Source organism: Loxodonta africana, chromosome 8, assembly GCF_030014295.1.
Source record: "Loxodonta africana isolate mLoxAfr1 chromosome 8, mLoxAfr1.hap2, whole genome shotgun sequence".
NCBI lineage: Eukaryota > Metazoa > Chordata > Mammalia > Proboscidea > Elephantidae > Loxodonta > Loxodonta africana.
This window is the reverse complement of record NC_087349.1, coordinates 65241269-65260735: the sequence shown is the minus strand read 5'-3', so window position 1 is coordinate 65260735 and position 19467 is coordinate 65241269. Positions and strand designations below refer to the sequence as shown.

Below are 19467 nucleotides of genomic sequence, written 5' to 3'. Positions count from 1 at the left end.
TTCTGAGTTCCTCATCTGTGCTTTTACTCATGTTTAGAAATACTTTCCTACTATCTACCAATAATTTGCCAAAATCTTGCTCATCCTTCTAAGCTCAGCCCAAAAGCCTATTCTCAGAGGAAGAACTCCCTGATCCCCAACACTAGCTCTTCCTCCAACCATTCGTGACTACCATTACCACCACCATCCAGCAGCATCACTACCATTACCACCATTACCACCATTATGCGACACTTGATTGAACCTCTTTAATGGACTGTCTTATAATATATTTAATTATAATTTCTTACCCTGAGAATTAAGTGAAGACTCTCATAAATCAAAAAATAATTGGCCTTGATTTTCCATCATCCACTATTACTCTGAGATCCTTGAGGGCAAATGTATTTGCATTCACCAAGGCATTCACTAGAAGTCCGGCTCCTGGTGTTTAGCATTCTCTAAAGTAATACCAATTATAAGACATATCAGAGACCAATTAGTGATTCACACCTTTCCCAATTTCTTCACCAATATGCCTTCACCTGTATTTCCTTCTCATCTCCCATAGAAGGTTCCTCCATCTTTTTTAAAAAATATATTTTTATTGTGGTAAAATATATATAACAAAAGATTTGCCGTTTTAACCACTTTGAGTTATTCAACTTAGTGGCATTAATTACATTCGCATTGTTTTGCAACCATCTTTGATATTTATATCCAAAACTTTTTCATCACTCCAAAGAGAAACTATCTACCATTAAATAATAACTCCTCATCTCTCCACAGCCAACACCACCCTACCCTCCAGTGGTCACTTATCTACTTCCTGTCTCTATGCGTTTGCCTATTCTGTATATTTCATATAAACGGGATCATACAATATTTGTCCTCTTGTGTCTGGCTTATTTAACTCAGCATAATGTTTTCAAGGTTCATTCATGTCATAGTACATCAGAACTTCATTTCTCCTTACGGTTTGTAGCCATTAACCTAATGTGATATGTACATTAATTATCTATCTGTTTTTGAAATGTCTGTTTCAAAACAGGTCCACAACCTCCATGAGGGCACAGATCTCAGCTATTTCATTCCCTACTGAAATATCCATTTTTTCAAAAATAATCTGTCTGTTACATATTTTGTAAATATTTTCTCCAAGACTGATGTTAATCTTTAACTTTAAATATTCTATAGTTGAATCTGTTAGTCTTTCCATCATGGCTTTTGGAGTTCCCGTTGTGTCTATGTTTAACTAGGTCCCTGTAATATATTCCTAGACATGGAAAAATTGGATCACAGGGTATGCATCTTTTTACGGTTCTGATGCTTTTTGTCAAATTATCCATCTACCACCCTCTGGCAAAGGTTATGACTTACATTCTTAAAAGCTCTAACCAGCAAGCTTATGTCATTAGATTATGTTATTAATTCATCTAATGTTAGGTAAGAGTGTCCCTGAAAGTTCAGGCATCTTGGGAGGACGTAAGGGAACACATCCAACAACAGCTGTAGATTTGGTGGTGGATATTTCTATATACATAACTGTAGGTGCAGCTAGTATAAAGCACACAAGGGGTATAGTCAGGGAAGCCTCCTAGACATAACAAACACCTATAGGATGAAGTTCCTAGGCTAGAAGACAAAGGACCATAGATTTGAGGGACATCTGTGTCAACTGGCACAACATAGTACTTAAAGACAATGTTCTAAATCCTACTTTGGTGAGCAGCCATCTAAGTTACAACGATTTGTCTCATTCCATCCAGAGCAAAGGAGAGTGAAGACAACCAAAGACTCAAGGGAGCAATTAGTTCAAAGGACCAATAGACCACGTGAACCTCTTTCTACACCACCTCAAATCAGAAGTACTACTTTGTGTTTGGTTACCACTACCAACTGCTCAGACTGGGATCACAACAGAGGGTTCTGGACAGAGAGGGAAAGAAATGTAGAGCAAAAAGCAAATTCACAAAAAATATCAGATCTACTGGTCTGACAAAGACTGGAGGAATCCCTGGGCCTATGGCCCTAAGAGACCCTTCTGACCTGGAACCGAAGCCATTCCCAGAGACTACCTCCCAGCCAAACAACAGACAAGCACATAAGACAAACAATAACACCCAAAGGGAACTTACTCCTTAGAACAATCAATTATGTGAGATCAAAAGGGCATTATCTGCCCAATAGCAAAGATGAAAAGGCAGGATGGGTAAAAAATCAGGAGGAAAGAAAATCATATGAGGAATGAAACCAAGGTCATGAAACAGTTTACGTACAAACTATCAAATGAGAAACTAATTTGCTCCATAAATTTTCACCTAATTAAAAAAAAAATTTTAAAGTTTAGGAGTCAGATGCCTCAAGCAAGGATGCTGTGTTCCAACCTGCCTGCAAGGCAGAGGTTTTGAGTGCTCCTCTATTGGCATCAAATCATTTCATAGTCCTATTATGGTTTACCTAGACACAAATGAATGCACCCACTATTCCCAAATAATTTTTCTTGCTTCACCTCTGTCTCACTGGATCACCTCTAAGATCTGTGGTCAGTCTAAGAATAGAAGTGCCACTCTCTTTTCACGTCACTCTCTAATTATGGTAATACTGAGAATCTTGGCCAACTGGGTAAACAACTTGACCTGCCCATTCCAGGCCAGCTACCATAAACATTGCCAATTATAACAAGAGTTCCCAACATAGAGAAATGACATAAAAGAATGCAATGCACTGTGATAGTAACCTGATAAACATTATTAGATGGGATACCATGGAGACAAAAGTTTGGTGACTTCAGTTCACATTTAGCCCTTAGTCATCTCTGTGAACATCATACGACTTCACCTGATCTTTAATCATACCACAATAGGGTAGTAGGGCCAGGTAAGCCAGGCCAAGCACTCAGTGGACTATGGAAATGGGGCTTTCCTGTATTAGATTTACCTGCAATGAATAATTGCCATTGTCTTTCCTCTGCAGATTAAACAGGATAATTCTTTGTAGTATATACTTTTGCCTGTTTCAGATCCCAAACACATGTTTGGAAAAGCAAATATGACTACTGAATGTAGCTGAATCCATGCACTTTATAACTGGTCCCATGTTTCCACTAGTTTGAGATAAATTCTTGAGCTAATTTTGTCCGGCTTCACCTAAGGGCAGTTGCTGGAATCTTTTCTTTCACCCCAGCGTCATCCCTCAAGGTCTCTAAGAACCCAAGCCCCACCCTCCGTGTTGGAGGATACGAATGTCGAGTGTCTTCCAGGGGCTGTTTTTGATAGGTCTGTGCAAATATTGGGACACAGAGGGAAGTCACAAATCCTGGATGATCTATAGGCAATGTATAAAAAAAAAAATTTTTTTATAGACACCAAAAAAACAAGAAAGAAAAGAAGAACAGTTGTCAAATCAATTCCAACTCATGGCGACCCCATATGTGTCAGAGTAGAACTATGCACCATAGGTTTTCAGAGGCAGTGATCTTTCAGAATTAGATAGGCAAGCCTTTCTTCTGAGGCACCTCAGGATGGATTCCAACCTCCAATCTTTTGGTTAGTAGTTGAGTGCTTAACCATTTGTACCACCCAGACAGGGAGGAAAATAGGGGCAATTTAACAAGGGAGAAAATAGTTGAAGAGCTAATACAGTACCTCCATACAGGCCACACATGTGATAGAGGTTCTGCCAGCACTAGATGAGCTCCCCAATAACAATGGTGGGTTTGAGAGATGCAAAACGTGGTGCTTATTAGACATCCGAGTGGAGAAGTTGAACATAAGAGTCTAGTTCTCAAGGAAAAGTTTGCGCTAGAGAGATTTTAAGTCATTAGTCCTGTGACCACGTGAGATCACCTAGGGAAAAGGGGCAGAGAGTGACAATAGAGCTTGGATTACCCACGCCTCCCAGAGTCCCCAATCACCTGCAAACACAGAGGAAAGAGGCCAATAGAGATCTCCTGTAGCAAGTTACCATTTTACTACAGCATTAGTTCCCATTCCATTGCATTTGTAATCAACTGCCTTACTCCCAGATGCCCCAAGAACTGTGGCTCTATTCCCTAGTTTCTTTGGTGTGTGTGTGTGTGTGTGTGTGTGTGTGTGTGTGTGTTGGGGAAGAGGGGCAGTTTAGTAAGGGACTTTTATAATAGGCTATGGTACAATGGCTAAGTGCTCAACTACTAACTGAAAGGCTGGAAGTTTGAATCCACCCAGAGGCACCTGGGAAGAAAGGCCTGGAGATCTCCTTTTGAAATATCACAGCCTTTGAAAACCGTGTGAAGTTCTACTCTGAAATACATGGGGTGGTCAAGAGTTGGAATCCACTCCAGGCATTTTTTTTTAAGTGTTTTAACCAGTGTGTTAATTTTATAAATAATGAGTAGCAGGATAGGAATCACAAAGAAGCATCAGACATGGTCCCTACCCTGATTTCCTTGGAGTAGGAGGGGACGCAGGGAGGGAAAATATAGATCATAAATGCTACCATATTTAAGAAGAATTATATAGGGTTTTATATATTAAAATATAATAGGAAAGGGGAGAGATGATCAGGGAAGATCTCTGGAAGCAGATCTCTGTGTGTGCTGACATTTAAGGACAGAATGGAATGTCCTAGGTAAATTCCTGGATTAAAGGCATTTCCTACAGAACGAGCAAATTCGGGGGAAAAAGGTGAGCCAAACTGACAAGGTGATCCCCTTTTTATTTGTTTTTAATTACTAAAATTAAATCTAATGGAGAGGATGCGTTACTGGACATAAACAAAGCGATTGTTTTTTTTAATTGCCACAGCAAAACGTACAGCTCCTCAAGTCTCAGCAAACGGAGCTTCCTGTTCTTGCAGTGTGCTGTTTGTTCCCAGAGAGACGCTCAGACAACTCTAAGGCTGTTACTCTCTTCGTCACCCAATGGCAAAGAAGCCCATGCTTTTGCACGCAGCCGATTGGCTACTGTAAAGTCCCGCTCTGCGCACGGACCAATGAGCACCCGGAGTCCAAGCCAACCCGGAGTCCAGATACTTGGAAATAGTTTCTGGTCAGGAATGCATGACATTGAGAGCGAGCCTCGGACTTGTAAACAAGGACGAGCCCGGGCGGGCCCCGACCCAAGCGACCAGGGACCCTGTCCCAAGCCACTGATCTGGAGCGCACGTCTCTCCGCTCGTCGGTTCAGCGTCCTCCAGCCTGGCCTCGCCCCACCCGGGCTCCTCCTAGCCCCAGGGACGGGTGCCAGGCCACTCCTCGCGGACCAGGAGCGGGGCCCAAAGTTCTTTCTCTGAACTGATTGGCGCGGCGCCAAGTTTAGCACTTGTTTCCAAGTTCCAGTGACTCCGCCCCGTAGGGATGGGAGGGAGAGTGCCGGGAGATACATAAAACCGGGGCAGAGGCCCCGGGTGGCCAGACGCGAATTTGAGGCTCAAGCAACTGTACCTCGAGAACGACCGACTGCCCGGCACTTCTAACCCACAGCACTCTCGAACCCCAGGCCGGGTCGGGGTGGTGAGCCCGCCAGCGCACCTGCCCTCCCCACACCTGGGTTTTGCTCAGGGCAGCCTTCGCTCCTCAGCCTAGCCCCAGCCCCTGCCAGGCCCGGTGGGCATCACAATGAAGGCGGCCCGATTCGTGATGCGCAGCGCCAGCTCGCTGAGCGGCGCTGGCCTGGTCCCCCGCGAGGTCGAGCATTTCTCGCGCTACAGCCCGTCCCCGCTGTCCATGAAGCAGCTGCTGGACTTTGGTAAGCGGGGCGCAGGATCCGGGCGGGGGCGCTGGGGCTAGAGAGCTGCCTTAACTTTCAGCCCTGGATAGAAAGGGCTGGACTTGGGGGAAGGTGGGAGAAGAGGGTTGGGGTGTGTGTGTGTGTGTGTGTTGGTGGGGTCTTTGCTGAAGTAACTGCGGTTCGCTTTGCGATTGAGCCCCGGAACCTCGACGCTAACACACCTTGCCCTTTCCTAGAATTGGCTTCTTTTTGACAATTTGTGTCTATACCTGAAGGCCACCTGCAGCCCCGCTGATGCCTGATATTTTGGGCTTATTTTTCTTCTTTCTGTCCAGAGCTTCCAGTCAAAATAGTTTTTGCTCTCAGTCACCATTTAATAATGGACTGGAAACTTTATCCTCTCCTTAACAGCATAGTACTTCTTGGAGATGATATATATATAATACTATAAAGTAAAAAAAGTAGCCTACAATTAATTGAGATTTTATCCTTAGGCGCCTTCCATCCCTCCATAGAGTACATCCTGGATTCCTAACAGATTTTTTGGTCTGTTTACCATTATGGTTTTCCATATATTTACATCACTGTGGACACACTTGCTGCTGTAATCTCATAAGGAAAGTTTCCAGGGTTTAAAGGTGCTATTATTTATTACTAGTCTGGAAACATCACAACCCCCACCCCACGTTTTTACCTCCCCACTCCTATTTCATGTCATATAAAGGAATTTGTGTTGTTGACATTACACTTTTTTATGAATGTAAGAGCTATAGAATATTTTGACTTCTTGGAAGTGAACCTTCAAAAAGAGAAAACAATAATTTGCTTATTCTGGCCCCTTAAAAAAAAAAAGAAATAAAAAGACAGTGAAGATCCTGCTTCTCAATTATCTGCAAACAGTAACCCAACTGAGGGCAAAATATAATTGTGTGTGTTCATTATTCAGTAGTTCATACTTTTCGCATGTATCACTTAGCCATACTTTCTTCTAAAAAGTAAATAAATATCATTTGTCACAGGTTCAGAAAATGCATGTGAAAGAACTTCTTTTGTATTTTTGCGGCAAGAATTACCTGTGAGGCTAGCCAATATCCTGAAGGAAATTGATATCCTCCCTGATCGATTAGTAAATACCTCTTCAGTGCAATTGGTTAAAAGTTGGTAAGTGGTAAACCATTCTGAAGCAGTCTCTAGTTTTAAGACAGTTACCTGATTATGACTTCTTATAATACATTACCATCATAATTGGAAAACAGGTGATCCAAACGGTAAATACTTTTAAAAAACATAAAGAATTTTTTATTAATTTATGGTCAGTTATCATAATGAGCTCGGCTGCTAACCAAAATGTCTGCAGTTTGAATCCACCAGCTGCTTCTTGGAAACTTTTTGGAGCAGCTCTACTCTGTCCTATAGGGTCACTATGAGTCAGAATTGACTCGATGGCAATGGGGTTTTTTTTTTTTTTCCAGTAAGGACAGCTACAAAGCTATAAACAAATATTTTTACCCTGAAAAAAAAAACCTCATTTTTGCAACATTATTTTTTACTTTCAGAAGAAATACAAAAATATGCCATATGCAATTTTAATTTTATAAAGAATAGAAGACAGAATTTGGTATTGCAAAAGGAATCTGTTGCCTAACAGTGAATGACTACTATTTAGGGAAGGCCTAATCTTCATTACTTAAACAAAGTGATTCACAGACTGGGCTCTGGGTTCAAATCCTGGCTCAGCCACTTCCTAGTTGTGGGACCCTTGGCAACTGTCTTAAATGCTCTGTGCCACAATTCCCCCATCTCTTATTGAGGAGAATAAAGTATATGCTTCAAAGGGATGTTTGAGTGTAATCAAATAAGGTAATTCATGAAAAGAGCACTTAGAACAAACAGTACCTGGCACAGAGCTGGGACTTAGTCAGCGTCAATTATTATCATCTCATTTTACAAATAAGGACGCTGAGATTGAGAGAGGGTAGCTAAACCCAAAGGAGCAGGTTTTCAGAGAACAGAGCCAGGATATACACTACAGAATCCCAACAAGAGCCTCACCCTCATCCACTGACTACATAGCTTTTTGTTCATTGATTGAAGAAATGTATGTATTATATACCCTTAAAACAATTGCTGTCAGAAACGTATATCCAACTGTAGTATTTATTGGTGCTTTTAGGACTTCTGCTCCACTACAAATGAAAACAGTAGGAGCAACTAACTAAAGAAGCCTTTGAAAAAAAGTGATTTCCAAATGTTTTTGCTGTAGGAAATGTAAGGCATTTGCCAAGCAAAAAATTCAGAAAACTGAATACTGACCTGGAAGAGTTAAAGAAATATAAATTTTAAGTTAGCAAGTTGAGGGTTAAAGGTTGTAGCTTTCTTTTTTTAACATACTGTTTTCCAAATGTGCTGGAGGAAATTTGTAATTTTAAACCTAACGCTTCCTTTCTCGTTTCAAAGTATATGAAAAAGGCATTTTCAGCCATTTGTATCTGACTACTCCATTTTAAAACTGAAAGCACACTTGTTGTTTTACAGGTATATCCAGAGCCTGATGGACCTGGTGGAATTCCATGAGAAAAGCCCAGAGGACCAGAAAGCATTATCAGAGTAAGCAAGCTGTATGCATTGGAATAAGTGTTTAAAACTTTGATGATTTCCAAACATACTCCTAAGATTTTAGAACCAATTAAGGAAGTTTAAATCCTGAAAAATAAATTATGACCCACTTCAAGATAACAGGTTTTGGCTTTCTGTTTTTTTGGAAGCGGTGAAGGCATAAGGCATTGAAAATGGTGCTGAGTATGAACAAGTGTAGCGGACTTGATTTTTTATTTGAGGAACTCTCTTTTTACTATGAATTCAGCCATATGATTAAATTTGCAAGAGGGTTTACTACTATCTGATATTAATTCTTTTCAGTATTATTGGAGACAAAACATTTTCTTTCAAAGCAATTCAAAGTTTCTACTTACCTAAAGAAGAATCTTTTCTAAATCTGACAAGACATTTTGATATTTTTTTCAGGATGGTGTTCAAGCGTTAATTTCAATATTAATTTTATTTTTAAAGAGAAATCTTACTAACATTTAATGAACACCTATAATGAATGCTTCCATTATACAGCTAGATTATTTTTGCACATAAGCTAGAGGCAAAAAACAAACAAAAAAAACCAAAAAATCTGTGTATGAAACTGTCTACTATAGTGGAATAACCTATAGTAAAAACGCTAATAAAGCTTTACCCTAATATTTTATCATTTGATTTGTTACTTGAAAGAGCTTTAGCCTTTTTGAAGTAATTTAAGGCATATAAGTGAATGAAACTTATTTGATCTTTCACTAACTGTAAACGTTATGGCTTAGTTTTGTAGATACACTCGTCAAAGTTCGAAATAGACACCATAATGTAGTCCCTACAATGGCACAAGGGATCATAGAGTATAAAGATGCCTGTACTGTTGACCCAGTCACCAACCAAAATCTTCAATATTTCTTGGATCGATTTTACATGAACCGAATTTCTACGCGTATGCTGATGAACCAACACAGTAAGTTCACTCACTTTGATCATCCATCATACGTAGAGATGGGTATAGATTACAAACTGTACTATAACTAGATGTTTCACTAATTGGTGGGTCACGTTCTTTCAGGAGTTCTAATAATTACTATCCTGATTTTTATAACAATGTTTCTTGTTTTTGTTTTTAACAGTTCTTATATTTAGTGACTCACAGACTGGGAACCCAACCCACATTGGAAGCATTGATCCAAACTGTGATGTGGTAGCAGTGGTCCAAGGTAGTGTCAAGATTTTTGTGTTTCCCTTATTGAAAATGTACAATATATGATTGATGTGTCTATCATTCATGTGACTCTGTTAATGAATTTAAATTTTTATAGATACTATCATAAAATTCTTTGCTTTTGAGAGTCAGGAGTTTAAACATTCATTTATAATATTATAAAAGATCCAAACATCAGTGGTTAATGTGTCATATTCTTATATATTGTATTTGATTTCTGAAGTGCACGTATTCCTATTGCTATTAGATACTATGTTAAATTTTTCTTCAAGTAAAATGTTACAAAGGCATTTTTTTTCTATACATACTGTAGTGAATATTTGAGATTAAGTGTAGTGTATCACACCAAAGACCATTTGAGAATTTTACTTGGATTAAATTCATTTCAGTGTAATGAAAAACAAATTTCTATTCTAGATGCCTTTGAGTGTTCAAGGATGCTTTGTGATCAGTACTATTTAACATCTCCAGAATTAAAGCTCACACAAGTGAATGGTAAGCTATAAATAAAATGTATTTTAACCTAGACAAAATTCAATATTCTCTCAGTAGGATTGCTTTTTATAAATACGAAGTAACTTCAGTGTTCCTTTTTTCCCTTGGGAACTTGTCTAGAATTTGTACACTTTTTTTTTTTTTTAATGTTTGAAGCCAAAGTTCTTTTTAACACTCTGCACTGGGAAGCTCTGCGTATATTCATTTGCTAATGATGATTCAAAAAGAAGAATGGTTTCAACAAATAATTTGTGATTTAGAGTAGCAACTAGGTTTCAATATCTTAGATCAAAGAAAGATTGCTTACTAATTCAAAGTGCCTACAAAATATGGGGAAATGAGGAGGCCAGAAGTAGAGGGGCTTGACTGATGAGCAGTGGAGTCCCCCTTGTAAAGAAGCTACTCATAAGACCTGGAAAGAATAAAGGCCTTTAGATTGTACTGTGAGTGTATGCCACTATTTTGGAAGCAGAACAAATGTCAGAATTTCAACCGTAGGTTACTCGAAAAGACAAAGTCTTCCTACATTGACGAAAGTGATTACGTGATTAATTCATGACATTATTTTTACCTGAATCCGTTTTGTTCTAAAAGACAGTTGCATCTCAAAACTACATAATTTACTTATATTTGAATAACCTTCTCCTTTTTTTTTTTTTTTTTCATTCAAAGTAAACATCTTTTCCAACTAATTTATACAGGAACAATGTTTGTTAGTGGTCAGAATTAAAATCAAGTAGTTCAAATTAAGCGAGTAGCCTAACACATAGATTGTGATATGCAAATAATAAGTGAATGGTAAACTAGAAGCAGAAGTACAAGTAGAGATTGAAAAATATCTCTGAGCATAAAGAGAGTTGTTGCATAACACTTGTATATCAACTGTTTGAGAAAATAAAGAAGGATTTATGCTAGACCTTATGTTTTCTGAATTCAAACTTTCCCAAGGCCTGGGACACAGAAGAATAATACTTTTATTTTTCTTTTCAAACAGTATTATGAGGTTTTTGTGTCTCTGTTTTCTCTAGCCTCTTGGTAAAATTTAAACATATTTCACATAGAACATTTAACGTTCCATTGGTATAACTGTTGAGAATAATAGGATGTGTTATTTGTATTGGCAGTATGAAAATTATAAAAAAGAAAAAAACATTAACTTAAATTTTGTACTATAAACATGGTAATTTGTTTTTCTTTTCTATTGAAATGCATACAAGTTTAACTTTGGGATTGCCCAGTACAAAAATATTATAAATAGGAAAAACCAATGTAATCTAATTTATAGTACCTTGTTTCACACTTCGTCTTACTTTATACATTTGCAGAGAAATGCAAACATTAATCATAGAGCAATAGGTAGTAACTGTAATAAAAATGTAATAGCATTTTGAAAATAACCCCATGGTGTTCACTGTTTAAGTGGGAAGCCTCCAGTATAGGATTTTGGGGTGGGGAGGATGGGAAATATTCCAGTACTATTTGAGTTTAAAGTATCAGTCAAACATATAGAGAGATTTATTTTGAAACATTTGTTTCCCAATTCTAAATGAGTTTTATTTTTCTAGGAAAATTTCCTGGCCAACCAATTCAGATTGTGTATGTTCCTTCTCACCTTCATCATATGCTCTTTGAACTATTCAAGGTATAAGACTCCCCAAAAATCACAATGTTGTCTTTAAACAGATGCTCACTGATTATATTTTTATTTCCTGTATCATTCCCACTAAACAGAAGCCTTACAGCCTTCTCCTAAGCATGCTTTTGTGCTCCTAAGAGAAAGAAGCACAATTAATGTTTGAAAGGGTACTTGCAGCTCATTGCCACATCAATTAAGTATTTGTGAATGTACAATATGATTCATAGTATCTCAGTGCTTTAGAGCTGAGAAGGTGTTCTTGTTATTTGTCCAGGTGTCCAACAAAGCCCTAGTCATTCATACACTCATTAATGAAGGTCATAGGATGAATGCTTCAGTGCATGAGGCCTTGTTACCTCCACTCCCACAGGCTGGTCCACTTCCAAACCCACAGACTTATCCAGAATTAGTGTCCGTGTCACGGCCCTATTCTGAATCTCGAATATACTCAGAAGTCAACCATTTCCTTCAGTGATCTCCTTTAAAGTGCATCTGATTCACCTGGGGATTTTGTTAAAATGGAGACTCTGATTCAGTAGGCCTGCGGGGGTGGGGGTGCAGGGCTGAGATTTGGTATTTCTAATAAGCCGACAGATGATGTTGCTGGTCCACAGTCCACACTTTCTGTAGCAAGGCTGTGAGGCAGTGCTTCTCCAACTTTAGTGTGCATTAGATGCACCTGGAGGGCTTGTTAAAACACAAATTTTTGAGTGTTACCCCCAGAGATTTTGACTCAGTAGGTCTGAGAATTTGCAGTTCTCACAAGCTCTCAAGTGACGCTAAGAATACTGGCCTGGGGTAGCCAGGCGCCACGAATCAAATCCTCTGATGAGTTTTAAGACCAAACTCAAACCCCGAGCTTACACTAAAGAGTAGAAAACCAACTGAAGCTTTGCCATGCTTCTGACGAGTCGTTTGGACTGGGGGCAAATTAGTCCAAGAACCCCTAATTCTGATATAATTCTTTCTGGAATTTAATATTTCCTAACTTATTCTAATATTGGTGCAGTGAGGCATTGCTTGTACTACAAACTTCTGATCTATTTTATTTCACATCAGCTGAAGACTGGAACCTAGTATCATATAGAAAACAAAAAGCAGATAACCTATCAGAAGAAAGTTAGGGAGCAAAATAGGTTAAATAAACCAAGACTTTATTTGTATGAGATTCATCCAGTTGGCTGAAAACTTGTATTAGTTTCTTCCGTGATAGTTTTCTTTGATTTATTTTTAAGTTAAATAATGCAATTCATAGTTATTTTGCCATTATTGATAAAAGTTAAGATAATAATCAAATGCAAAATGAAATTTAATTTAGAATTGTTTACTGTCCTTTTAAATGGTAATAGCCTTTTCCCAGCAAATTTTATAAACGTTAACAAATTAGTTCAGTAATTCACTGTTCATTTGTTATGTAATAGCCTTTGGTGCTTGAATGTAAAATGTAATGGAAAGGCAGAAAAGGGAGAGCTAGGAAATAACACTATAAAAACCAATTCCTTCATTTAAATTACACTTACAAATAAGAATCTGACAGCTAGCAGAATTGTTTTTCCATTAGACGTTACTCCCACGAGCCACATTACATGGTAAGTGAATATTTTTCCTTACACATTCTACATGACACATTCATAAATGGCTATTTACAAAGCTATTTTACTACTAACTTAAAAAAAATATATAGGAACTTTAAATTACCCTTTGTGCTGCTTTTATTTAAACATAAAAAAAAAAATTATTGTCCCTCATTCTTCTGCCACTGAATTCTCTATGGTTTTGTTTTCTGTAGAATGCAATGAGAGCAACAGTTGAACACCAGGAAAACTGGCCTTCCCTCACACCAATTGAGGTGGTTGTTGTCTTGGGAAAAGAAGACCTTACAATTAAGGTAACCATTTTCTGTTTTTCTTTTATGCCTCTCTTGAGATGAGTGAAAAACATCAGTAATAATATAGATCTCTGCTTTTGGCAATAGGTCAAAGTCATGTATACCAGTGACTTTTAAATGAAGAAAGGATATTGTTATATACACAAGTGCACATTTTTTTTTTTATGTGTAGCTCTGATGCCTTGTTTATTTGTTCAAGATTTCAGACAGAGGAGGTGGTGTGCCCCTGAGAATCATTGACCGCCTTTTCAGTTATACATACTCCACTGCACCAACACCCGTGGTGGATAATTCCCGGAATGCTCCTTTGGTAAGACCAATTCAGTGGCTAAGTTCATCCCAGCCACATAAGGCTGACAAGGGATTACATAAACAGGGATTACAAGGAAATAGGCAAATAAATCAGTTTAGGTAAATTAGATGTGGAATATATGAGAAGGAACGATAAAGCAAACTAAAAATGGTGAATCCAATCCACAAAAGGTACCTGATAGGAAGCAAAAGATGTTTATCTAGGTTCTAGGACAACAGTGTCAGTGAGGATAATAAATCTTTACTACATTTTATATTCCAATGACCACATATACTTCTTTACCAATAACTAATTTTTCCTTTTTAGGCTGGTTTTGGTTATGGCTTGCCAATTTCTCGTCTTTATGCCAAGTATTTTCAAGGAGATCTGAATCTCTACTCTTTGTCAGGATACGGAACAGATGCTATCATCTACTTAAAGGTATCCTTTGAATTCAATATAAAAATAATGCTTCTAAAAAACCGCTCTTTTAATAGCTCTAAGTTCTATGGTCCATAGTGAATTCCCCAAACTGGGTTAAGGAAAATAAGGACCACAAGTCATTCTATTTTCTGTTGGATGTGTGTAGGTATACTACTTAATATGGTTACTTGCCAAAGAGGAAGCTGAAACAGATTACCTGCCTTGGGTGAAGCAAAACTGTTTCCCAAAAAGCAAGTTACCAAAGTTTTAGAGTGAAGACATCCGCATGTGAACTTTTTAAAGCAACTCCTTTTGGCATCTGTGAGAATAGCTGCATTTTTGTGTTACTTGAACTTGTGGGGAAATATATGCTAATAATGTTCCAGTCTAGAAAACAATGCATATCAAGAATTTCAAAACCTTAAGCTGACCTTACTAGGAAAACAGGGAAAAGAAAACTGACTACTCGCAAACTGTCAGTGGGATGCCAGGCATTTCCTGTCTAAACTTTAAGACTTGGTACATGTTTTTTCTATTTCTTATAAAGCTTCAATTTATCTGTTAAGGTGACTGTCCTGATTCTGTTAATCACTTGCCAGCTATTTCAACTGTAAATACATTTGCAAATTTTAGCAACAAAAACATGGAGCTTCCAGGCTCCCATTTTGTACATTGAAATTATTTGCCAAATAGCCTTTGACCATCTGGATTAATTAATGCATTTATTTGTAAATGAGCAGTCTTCAAACTGTTGGGAAAAGAGCCTTTTTATAGATTAATAGTATCAGGACAGGCTTCTCACTTTATCATAGATACAGAGGCTTTGCCAGGAAAGAATAGCTTTGCTATTCAACTCTGTCCCATCAGCAGTATCTAAACAAGGGAGATGTGTAAAAATGATAAATTTTATCATTTATAATTGGATCCTTAATGATTTCAGCCTCTATCCCAACCCACCCAGTGCCGTCGAGTCGATTCCGACTCATAGCGACCCTATAGGACAGAGTAGAAGCGCCCCATAGAGTTTCCAAGGAGCACCTGGCGGATTTGAACTGCCGACCGTTTGGTTAGCAGCTGTAGCACTTAACCACTATGCCACCAGGGTTTCCTCAGCCTCTATAGGGTGGCGCTAATATTTATTTTTAAATTTTGTTTTATATAGTGTCTAGCACACTGTTCTGGTATCTCTTATTACTAAATCAATTGAAAGAATGCCTTTGAACATTTTAATACTTACCTCTTCATTTATTTTATGTCATCACATCAGATACAAATTATGGCATGAATAATTTCTTTGGTCTGATTTTTTTTTCCCCCACCTTCTTTCAGGCTTTATCTTCCGAGTCTATAGAAAAACTCCCAGTTTTTAACAGGTCAGCCTATAAACATTACCAGATGAGTACAGAGGCTGATGACTGGTGTATCCCTAGTAAGGAACCAAAGAACCTAGCGAAGGCAAAAGTCGCTGTGTGAAGAAGGACATCCAGGACACTTTAAGGGATCAAAGTGCTTCTACGCCAGTGCAGCTTTCTGAACTTTTATGTGTCAACTCGTGTTTCCTCAAAAACAAACAACAGCAACAGAAACTCCTTGATCGAAAGACTGATTGAGGAGGAGTGAGGCTTGTTTCTGTGACACAGGAGAACATAGTGCATGACTGGAGGAATTAACAGAAGGCCAGCTCTTCATTTTACCTCACTTAAAATAACTCATGAGATTCTACCAAATCCTGAAGAAGAAATAGCCCTCAGATTCCCATCTCTTTACCTAAGACTGAGAAAGGGAATGAATGCGGAGACATGTGTTAACAGCTTCACTATACTGAGATTTTGAACCTATTGATGTCATAAGATACTGGTATTTCTTGAATATCATGCGTCAATATATCAGTGTTTTCCTGCCATTCAATATCTAAAGGCTTAGTTTACGCTATGTGATTAGAAATGTATATAAATGTACCTTTTCTATATATTTATGTGCCCTAGGGAGAAGAGGTTGGTGACTAAAATAACATCCACTTTGAATGAGCCAGAAAGAATACAAATGTCTCATTCAGAGTTGCAGTGGGGGCATTGGGGATATGCAAAAACTCAGAAGAAAGCCTTTTCTGATAAATACAGTTCCTTTATTATGCTGCCTTTTGTATTCACACTTCAAAGCGAATACTTTTTGACAGGTGCCTAGTCTTGGATGAATTTTAAATTATGCACTGAATTCAGGATGTTGATGGTTGAAGGGGGAGAAGAATTGCCAAAATGATAGCACCAGTGTCTCATCTTTTTTTGTTTTTAAATGAAACAGTAGGTTGGAAAAAACAGTGTTAGGTAAAGAAATCATATATTCACAACCTAACTTCACAGGAAGAGCTGTGGTCTACCCTGTGGTGGTAGTAATCCAGGGGCATCTATTTTCTAGGCTTAAAAAAGAGGTATTTTTGATATATATGATTATGTTCTGTATACTCCATATCATCACCATGTCTGTAAAAAAAAAAAAAAAAAGCACTTCTAGTAGTCAAATGTCTCAAGAACATTAGAATTTAAGTAGTTCTTGAAGCACTTTTAACAAATAACCTGGAAGAAAGAGTTCTCATGCCAGGGTGCATTCACTTGGGAATCATTGAGACTGAGAGCTAATGAATGAAAGCTGTAATGCATATGGCACATTGCGGGGATTAAAGGTATATAATATACAGGTTAGAGTCCTGGTGGTACAATGGTTAGGAGATCAGCTGCTAACCAAGAGTTCAGCAGTTCGAATCCACCAGCCACTCCTTGGAAACCCTATGGGGCAGTTCTACTCTGTCCCGTAGGGTTGCTATGAGTCAGAATCACCTCAGTGGCAATGCATTTAATATATAGGTTGACAGGCCAGTGATGAAGAGCACTCTTCAAGAAGGAGTAAAAAACAGGAAGGAAGACAGTAAGGGAGGAAAGCAGTAGGCAGGCATTTTGACATTTTCCCCACAAATTAATTTCAATAAATGATCCATATTCTCATGGATAAATTATTGGCAAGAGGATGAATTGTTGGTGTCTTTCAAAAACAGTATGCCTTCTTTAAATGTCTTACTCTTTTAAGATGGCAGGCTTTTCTGAGACAATAAGCTCATCTGTGTCAAATAAATGTTTAAACTGGAATATAGAAAGAAGTAGGATTTTCTGCACCGTAAAATAATCAGTACCGTTTATACGTTGAATTTAACATTTTTGTTTAATTTTGTGGCAGCCTGGTAGTGTGGTAATTGTAGTAGCAGTGGAAGCCTCAGACCGTTTGCTGTGAATTTTGGATGTTATCATCAGTGACTTTCATGATCTTGGGACACTGGCTTGCACATTTATTGATGACACAAAATTTTGATTTGACTTTTCAGTTTTTTACTGAAATCTTAAGTAAATGTTTTTGCATGTGAATACTTGTATTTACTAAAGATTTAAAGCAGTTGATTAATTAACCCAGACACTGAATTATCTGTAAAACATGAGAGAGAAAAAGAGACGTTAGTCTCTCAGTAGCATCAACTGTGTAAGTGGAGTTCTATAAAATAAAAATATTCCATGTTGATATTAGCAAAATCTATGTAAAAGCATTAGAATTCCAGTGGGTGGATACAGGAATGTTCGTGTCCCCTTAAATTATTAATGTAAAATTGTGTTTTTGTCTTTAGGCTATGTACAGGAAAAAATGTGATAATTTTTATAATAAATTTTTTATTATAATAATACAGTTTTTAAAAGTTATTTTCCTAAATTCCTGATCAGGATTCAGAAGAACTTGAAATTTTCTTCACTTTACATTCAAGTCTAATTTTTTCAACATATTTGATAGAGCCCTTTAAAGGTATTGAAAGGAATTTAACATCAAAAATTTTGAACAAAAGATAAGTCCTGTATGGCAATCCAGAAATTTCTGATTATCCTTTGCTTTCGTTTGTAGACGGCAAAAACACGTACTGCGATGTGCATTAACAACATCTAACACACGTGTTCAGTGATCATTTTTGGAATACATATGTTCACTTCATTCTTTGTGAATTCACTTTGAAGTTTCCCTTAGTGTCTGTGCTTAATACCAAATATAGTAGAGTCCCAAAATAATTAGGTAATTTAGGTTCCCAAACCACTTTTGGATTACATATCTGAACAGCTATCTAAATAATGTAGAAATGGGGTAGAAATTACTTGTGTCATATGTTATCTTTCTGTCTTTAGACTCTGTCTTTACTAACTTAAGCCTATTTAATGTTTAGACGACATCCTTTGCCCACCTCCATAGTATTCTTACTGGCAAGACTCCACAAGACTTCGCAAATAATACCCTCCCTTTACTTGAATGCCTTCATTTCCTCTGCTTCTGCCAGGGAAGCAGTACACTGTCTTTGTGCTCATGCACGCACACACACACACACACAGAGAATTTGGCTATACAGTTCCTTGGATTAAGCTTCTTCAGAGGTAGGGAGTTTGTGTGCTCCACAAGGCTCAGAACCTCCATCTATGATTTCATAATAGCTACAAGACTTGGCATTCCATGACCCTCCATCTATGCACAAACACATACAATTTTACTCAAGGTGATGAGTGTACACTGTACTAATTTTCAAGCCAACAATGTACTAATTTTCAAGCCAACAAAGTGGGTCACATTTTCACCGAAATTGTCTCTATACCATTTCTCCAAAATTTCAAATTTGGCTAGAAATAATAAGAGCATTTGACGTCAGCTACCATGACATGTGCAAAGAGAGAGCCCGTTGAGAGCTAGTAGCTTTGCCACTGATCTTGATCATTTCTTTACTCTCCCACCATACTTTCAGCAACTGTACTTAACAATTAGATGTATACCAAAATTCCATGTCCTGAAAATGTACATGGAATCTCTTCAACACTTTTGTACCTCCTGATGGAACTATTACGGGGCTCCTAATATAAAATTTCACAGGAGCTTATATAGGAAGCCTCTGGGCCCTCTCCACGAACACCTAGAATGGAAGAAATGTATCTCCGTTAACATTCTACCTATACATCTCTTTTTCAGATTCATTACTTTTTAACTTATATCACAGTTACTTAGGTACTTGATAAACACTCACCGAATAAATAAATACATGAATGAACATATGAATAAACAATTTTTCCTAGCACAGCCTTCCCGCATTTAAGGGTAGGTTGGAACTCTGGGTTAAATAATTGTACATCAAATTTTGTAAGATTTCATGTTTTAATTGGTACTCAA

At 37.8% G+C, this 19467-nt stretch overlaps 1 protein-coding gene across 3 annotated transcripts; it reads left to right on the top strand.

The window, feature by feature from the left end:
• Nucleotides 1-5152: 5152 nt before the first annotated feature.
• PDK4 (pyruvate dehydrogenase kinase 4) lies at nucleotides 5153-17954 on the top strand. Of its 3 annotated transcripts, XM_003407128.4 has the most exons (11): nucleotides 5160-5708; nucleotides 6710-6851; nucleotides 8226-8297; nucleotides 9056-9240; nucleotides 9407-9493; nucleotides 9916-9993; nucleotides 11559-11635; nucleotides 13419-13517; nucleotides 13717-13827; nucleotides 14137-14250; nucleotides 15562-17954. In XM_003407128.4, the coding sequence occupies exons 1-11, from the start codon at nucleotides 5579-5581 to the stop codon at nucleotides 15703-15705; spliced, it is 1239 nt and encodes a 412-aa protein (XP_003407176.1). In that variant the 5' UTR covers nucleotides 5160-5578; the 3' UTR covers nucleotides 15706-17954. The 3 variants fall into 3 exon arrangements, with proteins under 3 accessions (XP_064146066.1, XP_003407176.1, XP_023400172.1); XM_064289996.1 differs by lacking the exon at nucleotides 13717-13827 and having other exon boundaries at nucleotides 5153-5708; XM_023544404.2 differs by lacking the exon at nucleotides 6710-6851 and having other exon boundaries at nucleotides 5605-5708.
• Nucleotides 17955-19467: the final 1513 nt, after the last annotated feature.